Genomic DNA, 9191 nt, shown 5'->3' on the forward strand with positions numbered 1-9191 from the left:
CGTCTATTCTCGTCGACATCTCTGCTTAGAAAAAATAATTCGACAAGAGGATATTCGTATTTTTTGTTTACAAATTTTCTCTCTCCATCGTAATTTTCTTGACGCATGTCTTTTATTAGGAAAATTTTTTCTTAACTTTTTTTAACAATTTTTACATTTATTCATTACTATCTTCATTATCGGTATCGTTAACATTGTTCGAGTATTATTTTGTTATTGTTGTACTGTTGAATAAAAAAAAATATATGTGTCTTAAATTTTCGTTTGATTTATAAGACGGATTACTTGACAATTTTTATAATTTAGGTTAATCTTAAAATTTTGTTAATTGTTTGTAATAAGAAAAAGAAAAAAGAAATAGAATTGTGAAACAATCGATAATTCGTGACAACTTCATGGTATATTAAAATATGTATACGTAATGTTCACATGACTTACTAAATTTTATTATTTTACCAAATCACGTCGTTGTTATCTGTTGTATCATCCGACGAAGATGAAACGTCAGATAAATGTCTTCTACATGGTGTCTCGTAAACATTCGATGACATTTCATGAATTTCGGGATTTTTTCTAACACATTTGGTGTGATGATGCATTGGCTGCATGTATAAAAATAAAAAATAATTAATGTGAATACAAAAATAGAAATATTTCATAATTTTTATATAATTTCAATTCGTATTAATTACTTTAAATGTATTGACTATTCTGTGGGTGATGTCGGATACGAAGTTGGATGATTTACGATTTTTTTCATTGGGAGGAAACAATTGTTTGACTTCTTTAGACTTATCTGCATTTTTTGATTGAGAAATTAAAGGTATAGTTTCATCCTTTTTTGTGGACAATGTTCGTCTACGAAATTCTTTCGTTACTTCTTTGAATGCTTTAGTTTCTTGATAAGGAAGTTTCTCATTTTTTACTGCTTGGGATAACGGGTACTGTAAAATAATTTTTATTTAATTAAAAATAATTTATATAACGTATATAAAATTACCTAAACAATTTTATATATCAGATTTTAATTTATAATTTAATTAGAAAAGAGATGCCTTGTGAAAAAATTAAAATGTTTTAATTATAATAAAAAAAAAATAAACAAACAAATTAATAATAAATAATTTGTATACATTCACTGATTTTCCACGATCGCAATCCACGAATGGTTCGCTCAAAGTTTGTTCTTTTCGCATTTTAGTAATAAATGATAACTTCCTAGATTCTAAAGGATTCGAAGTAACACATCTCATAGCTTCCTTTTCTCTAATTAATTTCATTCTATCATGTTCCTTTAATTCTTCGATCAATTCCGATTTTTGATACATAGGCAAATATTTTCTAATCATAGGAGGATGAAATTTGTCTGAGGATGCTGCAATACGATAAATATTTTGTTTATGACGATGTTCCTCGTCTCGTTTGCATCTTTCCAAAGTTGGTGATAAACTTTCCGAAGAATTAGTTTTATTTTCTGTACACGTAGTAACTTCTTCTTCAGCATGTTCATTCGAATGATAACAATAACTGATTGAATCAAAATATATAATGATTAATATTTAATTAAATTAAAAAAATACGTTTAAGAAGAAGAAGAAGACGTGTGTTACTCTTGGTGTCTGCTATCATCAGTTTGATCATCTTCAAGTTGACGAGAATATTTTTCGTAATAATATCGCGATTTATCGTCATCCGGTTTACATTGACGAACTTGTGAACTATATTGTTGAAAAATTGGTCCAAGATCGCTCGTTTGTTCTTGCTTCGATATTTTTTCACGATTTCTTTCGTGTAAATCATAAGACGGTTTGTAACTTTGCAAATGTTCAGGATATACAATAGGTATGAAACCAGATATTAATTGTCTTTGCTTTTCTTTAGGATAAATTCTTTCATGAATAAATTCTCTTTCATAATGATCTTCGGGAAACTGATGAGATTCGTCGCAAGTTCCTCTAATATTCAAAATTAATTAATATTCGATCAAATGAATTGAAATAAACTTACCGTTTATGATTAGTTTTATTCTTCTTACGATTTTTTCTCTTTAAATATAATTTTTCCATCATCGTTAATTTATTTTTCAAATCGCGTTCTTTCCAACATGATTTATTATCAAAATCATTCGATCGTTTATTTTGATGTCTGTTGAAAATATAAATTTTATTGTTAGAAATCTTGTGTCATGCATATTTTTACTATTACCTTTTACGTTTTTTGTATTCTTCGATACATTTTTTCCATCTTTGTTCTTTCGATTCTGTAAATTTGGTTTTTAAGTTGTGATTAATTTTCTTCGATTTTTCAAATTTCTTTTGTTCATTAGTTTGTTTAGTCCTACGTTTTCCTATCTTCGTTTGTACTGCTTTGTCATAATCAAATGGATCAGTTCCTATGTCAACTTTGTTAACAGTTTTATTTCGTGAATGAATAATATTCTTTTTTTTATCTGATCTTTTTTTCATCTTATCTTTCTTTGCCCGATACAATTCCAAACCTGATAATTTAACTTTATTTGTTTCTTCTTCATCTTCCATCGTCATTTGATCGGTTTCTGTATTTAAATACTTGTCATCGTAATTGCTTGATTCGTTTGTATCATTTTCACCTTTATGAAGAATTTTTTCAGTTTCTTTGTTTGTGTCTTGATTTTTCTTCATTTTTTCTGCTCTCTCATTTATAAAATTTACATAGGTATGTTGAGATGATCGAAGATTATAATTCTAAACACATCATAAATTTTTAAACTTAAAGGTTCATCAAATTATATTTATTTTTAAAAAAATTATTATCTCACTTGTGAATCATCTTCACCAATGATATTCCACGTATCCGTTTTCCGACTATTAGACGACGTTCTCGCATCCGATAAAATGTTAATATCATTTTCTTTACGAACACATTTACAAGATGATTGTGAATCCCCAGTTTCATCGATTTCATAATAAGACACGCACTTTGAAATTGTTTCTAAGTGTCTGAGAGCCAAATATTCGCATTAAAATTAAAATCAAATTTTCTCAATATAATTTTTTGTCAATAAAAATCCTTAATGTTTACCTTGGCAAATCTTTCGTAATAAATTTCTTTTCGCAAGGATATTGCCAATTAATATCGTCCACATTACCAGGACAAATAATTTTTCCTTTTTTATAATTTTTCGCATGAATTATATCCTCAGGATCCTCCCATTCAATATTACGACGAGTATTTCTTCCTCTGAGTATACATTTTTTCGATTGATTTTTATTTATCAAATACGATCCATCATTATCGTCACTTAACGTTGACGTTGACGATGATATTTCTTCCAAATCTTTTCTTTTATATTTTATACGTCTGTAGGTTTGTACAGGTGAACTTGATCCTTTCACGTTTAACATTTTAATTATTCGTTTGATCAAAGATTGTCTCCGTGGTTGGAATCCTTTTCTTCTCTTCAAATAAAAAATCAAATATTATTGACATAACCTGTTATATTAATTGATTTTTATATTTAGAATTTCATTGTGTTAATATTTGTGTGTTTGTAACGATACTCACACTTCTACCAAGCCATGGAATTTTGGTCAATGCCCCGATTATTTGTTTAACGCGATTTTTGCCCTTATCTTCTTTGTATTTACTTTTTATTAACAATTCTCTGGAATTATTATCGTTCGTCAATTCTATGTGTATCACTTCATCCTCTTTTATTTCCTCGCTTGGACAATATTCGGAATTTGTTATCGTACTTGACGAATTACAACTATCATCGTAAGGAAACAACGTACGTTGTTTTTTCTTTAATCTACTTCGAACTTTTCTATGTGCTCTTACAACGAAACAAGATGGTGTTGTATCGCTGCTCAGTGTTATACTTCTCGCGATTGGATCGTTGAATATCTAAATTTAATTTTTTCAAGATATTATTCAAAAGAAAATCATTTATTTGATTACACACACAAATTTTTAACCTGAATAGTAACGTCGTCTCGTATTTTTTGAGCTTCCAAATCTTTGAATGGTAATTTCCGTTGACAAATATCTGGTTCTCGTGTCAAATCATCTTGGTAACCTGATTTTTTTATATATATATATATTTTATCTTATTACAGATTTATTTATTTTAATAATTCGAATGATTGAATTTACTGTAAGAATAAGTCGAAGTAGAACTAGTTTCATCGGAATCTTCGAATTCTTTTTCATCCGTTTGTTCTCCTACATCTTTCGTTTCGATTTTTTCCAATTCTTTTAAACCATTTTCTTCCTCTTTCATCATTATTTTCTCTTCCTCTTTCTTCTTTCTTTCAATCTCGGCTAATTTTAATTTTTTCTCGTGAACTATTTTCAATTGATCGTCCGATGAATCTCTGTCATATGAAATATTTTTCTATTTAACATTTGATTTATAATATTAAATTTATATACAACGCGCGATCGTTTTTAGAGATTTCAATTGAAATTATAAATATTATAATATTATACATTATCACATCATCTAAAAATTGTTTGTTTTATTATTTAAATCAATGCCGTATTTAAATATCGTCTACACATTTAATTATAAAGAAAAAAATAATATATATAAAAATTTTATATTAATTTTGATAAATTTAATATTAATATAATAACGTAATATAAAAAAATAAAATCTTACATTTCTTCACTCATGTCCGATAAATCGCCGTATTCCAATGGCGATTGACAAATCGTACAAATATTTTGTAAATCCTCAAAACATTGCAAGCAAAATAATCCAACGCAATTAGGTGTTGGACATTTAATATGAGTATTATCGTCTAATTTAACAGCACCGCACAATAGACAAGTTTCTTCCTTTTGTGGGAAGCATATATTTAAAAATGGAAACATCGTTATAAAACGTTGTTTCAATGTAATCCTTTCTATAGTTTCACCATTGATACTAAATTTTCTACGTAATTGTCGTCTAGCGTATTTAACGAAACTACCTCTCGAACTAATAAAATCATATTTCAATTTCAATTTAAATATCTCCAATTAATTTCGTCAACAGATTTATTTTTATTCAATTGAAAATAATAAAAGTTTACTTTAATTCTAAAATATTTCTTACCGCATTATATGATTGTAAAGCCAAGCAGCACGTTGCTTAGCTCTGTCGGGATGATACTGACACATTACCAATTGTCTCAATCGAAGACTATAAGGTTCAAAAATTGTCATAATCCAACAGAAAAAAATCAAAGATAAGATTCTAATATATCCATCGTAATTAGGTGGTATTGGATCTGGTAAACACGGAACCGAACTTATTTCGATATCTTTAATATGCGGTGTAAATGCTTTTACTATACTTCTGTAAAGTTCAGCAAGAAAACCCGTTCCCGAAACGTATACGCCAACAGAGTTTGGCTGATCGATCTACGAATAATAAAAAAAAATAATAATAAATATAATAAACTGTTTGATTAATTAATTATATAATTCAGATTATTAAGTCCCCTTTCGTGTGAGAAAAGAAAACAAAAAATAAAAAAATAGAAATACCTGAGTATCAATTCGACCGTGATATCTAATTAAACTGAGTATCCAATAAAGACTATAATCCGTAACAATATGCATACAAATTTTCATCGTAGATAGGCATAAAAATATCACAGATTTGGCTAATTTAATTCTTTCGATTTTAATTAATCTAATAGACGTCATTGAAACATAACGATTTCTTTCACGAGGATTCAACGGTAATATCGTTTCCTTATCTTGTCTTGCTCTTATCAAATCAATCGTACGAATATCATTAGTAATATATCTATTATCAAATCTTTCGCTGGTTAACCATTTGTATCGATAATGCAACACTCTGAAATAAATAAATAATAGGAAAGGATTCATTGAAATTTTCATTTTTATATATAATATAATGATTCTTATATGAATCGTAAGTAAATTAAATATGAATTACCTAAGTAACATGAAAAATATAAAGAAAGCTGTTAAACAATTGACCCAATCGAAAATGGCGATGAATCTTTCTCTTCTTGATTTAATCTCAGTAGAAATATCCGTAGCTATTTCGTGTATAGATTTAGTTTTATTCGTTACGAAATGAAACGAATGAGAAAACTTTACTTTAACGTAAAACATCGTTTTCATGTGTCTAGTGAATTTTCGTATTTCTGTATAATATCATAAATTTATATTAATAAAAATGTCATATAAATGTAATTTATATAATAATGATATTAATTAATTTAAAAAAATTTACTTTTTTTAACAGCACCAACAATAGCATCGGCTACGTATGAAACTAACATACAAATAAAATCTAATGGTTTAACGATCCAACACAGGACACTAACGATATACGTTAGATCACAAATTCCACCAAAAATTGGGCCCAATTTGGCTCGGCAATCGGCAACGGCACCTTCGAAAACTTTTTGACATCTTTCGTAAGGCGTGCCTAATCTTTTATTACAAATGTTCACGACGCTACCGAGCCATTGAAATACTGCGGTAATTACTTTGACTGTCAATGAAAAATGTGACGGTAAAGAAAAGTTTCGATTTAAAAATTGTACTTTTGTTTTACTTTTTGTTTTAAATTTGTTAGAAAGGGGAAAAATTCATTTTGTTAATTACTTATACTAAGAACGAGTCTTTTTATCGCAATGAAAGTTTGTTTAATCCTCGATACGATAATTCTAACTGCTTTAGTTACTTTCATGATAGCTTCTTTCAATGCATAAAACGGTTCTTTTATTATATCCAAAACGGATTTAACAGCTTCCTTCAATTGTTCCTAAAAATTGTTCGAACCATATTTTATTATTAATAAATAACAATTATTTTTTTTATTTGCTATCAAATTTTAATTATCGAATTTTACCTGGCCGCAGACCAAAGATTCCGTAAGTACGCTTATATTTCTTAATACATTTTTTCCTGGACCAGTGAGAGTTAAAATAAAAGCGTATGCGATCAAAGCTTGTCGGCCACGTTTCGAAAAAAATTGTGGCAATAATAAAAATATAACACACCTGTTTAAAAAGTAAATAAACAAGCCACGAATTATCTAATATATTTTTTTAGGCCGCGTAAATAATTTTCATTTAAAAAAAAAAAAGAAATATATAATATATATATATTGAAATATTATGAGAGTGGGTTGAAAAGTTTTGAGCTTATACATTGTTTTTAAAAATATATTCGAAATTTTTCAACCCACTTACGTATTATAAAATTTGATACTAACCTAACTCCAGTAAAAAATGATAATCCTAGAGTTAATATTACTCCGATAATCGAGCACAAAAGTGTTGCCGACGTTAAAGAAAAATTTAATTGTACGACGAAAAACATGAAGAATAAATATGTGAGAAAAATACCACCGAAAAATCCAAATATACTTTTTAATATATAATTTTCAAAGGTACCATTGGTACGCAATAAATATGCTTTTTTATGAAGCCACGAATCTTCCGGAAAGCTCGTTACACTCTTCCAAAAGTTTTTCACTTTTCTTTTCAATCTGTCGGATATGTTTGAAATGACGTACGAGTAATAGAAATTTTTATTTACTAAAATCCTGAACTTTTTTTGGATTGACTATAAAGATAAGGATTGAGATGGGGGGTCAACGAAACCTACCGCAATTTTTTACGACGAAGTCTTTGACTCCAAGTCAAACCCTTGGCACCCTTCGTAAGCTCGATCGATCGTAACTTTTCATACTCGTATGTACGACGAAGTTTTTCTAAACGATGAGCTTTCAGTACCAATTGGAAAAAAGCCATATTCTCCTTGCACGATCAAATATATTTAATAAATTATACTGTACGATATTATTTATGATCCTTCAATGTATTTTAGATATATCGTTAAATTCTATGACATATTTCACGTTTATTCGAATAATTAAAATTACGATAAATAAAGATAATTGTATAAATTATTTTTATTGTTAATTAATATATATAATTATAACCTATCAATATTAACTAACATTGACAGTTTCACGTTTAGTATGCTACTGCATGTCGACGAGTAAACAACTGAATACTTCGAAATAATTAATACTTTTAATCAAACGCGTTCGTCAGATTACCAATTAAAATATTAAAATAATAAGACTATTGTTTAAACAATTAAAAGAGAGAATACTAAAATGAGAATATTATAATCTAAAATTTTATTGATTTATTGATTATTATTTATATATTGATTATATTATATTTTAGCATTTGAACGAACAAACATCTCGGCTTTTTTCTATTATAAACCGGTAAGTTCGAATAATATACTTTTTTAATCGGTAATTAATTATACATTCATAGTATATTCAATATACATTCTCATACTAATGTATTTTTATTCGTAGTTTATTTTATTATAACATAGTTAACATATTATACATAAAGTATTGATTTTTATATTTACGCGTTTATCTATACTAATGATTAAATACGTTTGAATATACGTTTAGAATAAGAAATACATGCGAATGAGAAGGACACAGGTAAACGTTGTTGAACGTTGGCTATGTATACACGTGATCTTTCATCTAGTACGCATAGAAAAACATTTAGGCACTGCCTTATAAGGTAAATAGGAGGGGAGAGGTGACTCGACTACGTCATCACCTCACTTTGTTTCCGGACGGCGGTGGGATAGGTCTCAACTAGTTCCTCTCCGCGTAAGTAATTAATAATTGTCTAATTAATTAATATTTCATTACAGAATTAGATATCTAATTAAATCTCATTTGATTAACATATTGATGCAGTCATAATCGATGGTGTGCATGCATTGACATTAGATAAGATGATCTGTAATTAGAATTATATGATTTTATATTTTTTTCTATGGTTTCATAAAGATTTTTGCAATAATCTGTCATTCTTTTTATGGTTTCAGAAAGGCGTATGCAATCATCCCATTGTTTCCATCGTTTCAGAAAGACGTTCACCATCGTTCCATGGAAATTATACTAATCAATGGTGGTGCATACAACTCTGCACATACATACGTGCAAGTATATTTCTTTATTTCTTTTCTTTAATCTTAGAATGGATCTCCGACGCAGCAACCTCCCCGTGGTGAGATCCGGTAACCGATATTGCTTACGGTGTCCATRRHAWTTRTATGGTGCAACGTAAGCACTGTCGGGCCAATGGCTGACGTTCGATGCATTAGAAAATTTTAACTTCTCCTTTTATTAA

At 28.3% G+C, this 9191-nt stretch overlaps 1 protein-coding gene across 1 annotated transcript; it reads right to left on the bottom strand.

The window, feature by feature from the left end:
- Nucleotides 1-452: 452 nt before the first annotated feature.
- Nucleotides 453-7766, bottom strand: LOC106788694. Its single transcript, XM_014752179.1, has 21 exons — nucleotides 7621-7766; nucleotides 7226-7501; nucleotides 6860-7010; nucleotides 6613-6772; nucleotides 6236-6499; nucleotides 5933-6146; nucleotides 5515-5830; nucleotides 5081-5388; nucleotides 4643-4963; nucleotides 4328-4355; nucleotides 4135-4270; nucleotides 3957-4057; nucleotides 3544-3885; nucleotides 3061-3437; nucleotides 2798-2978; nucleotides 2498-2723; nucleotides 2206-2392; nucleotides 1611-1955; nucleotides 1134-1527; nucleotides 693-944; nucleotides 453-602 (listed from the first exon to the last, which is right to left on the bottom strand). The coding sequence occupies exons 1-21, from the start codon at nucleotides 7764-7766 to the stop codon at nucleotides 453-455; spliced, it is 4875 nt and encodes a 1624-aa protein (XP_014607665.1).
- Between the last annotated feature and the right edge of the window lie 1425 nt (nucleotides 7767-9191).

Source organism: Polistes canadensis, unplaced genomic scaffold (assembly GCF_001313835.1).
Source record: "Polistes canadensis isolate GaletaPanama2010 unplaced genomic scaffold, ASM131383v1 scaffold_150, whole genome shotgun sequence".
NCBI classification, from domain to species: domain Eukaryota; kingdom Metazoa; phylum Arthropoda; class Insecta; order Hymenoptera; family Vespidae; genus Polistes; species Polistes canadensis.

Coding starts and splice junctions, on each gene's coding strand:
- LOC106788694 (XM_014752179.1), bottom strand. CDS start 7,766: ATGGCTTTTTTCCAATTGGTACTGAAAGCTCATCGTTTAGAAAAACTT. Junction 5,831..5,932: donor ATATTTTTCATGTTACTTAG/GTAATTCATATT, acceptor TATTTATTTCAG/AGTGTTGCATTATCGATACA. Junction 2,724..2,797: donor TTGGTGAAGATGATTCACAA/GTGAGATAATAA, acceptor TGATGTGTTTAG/AATTATAATCTTCGATCATC.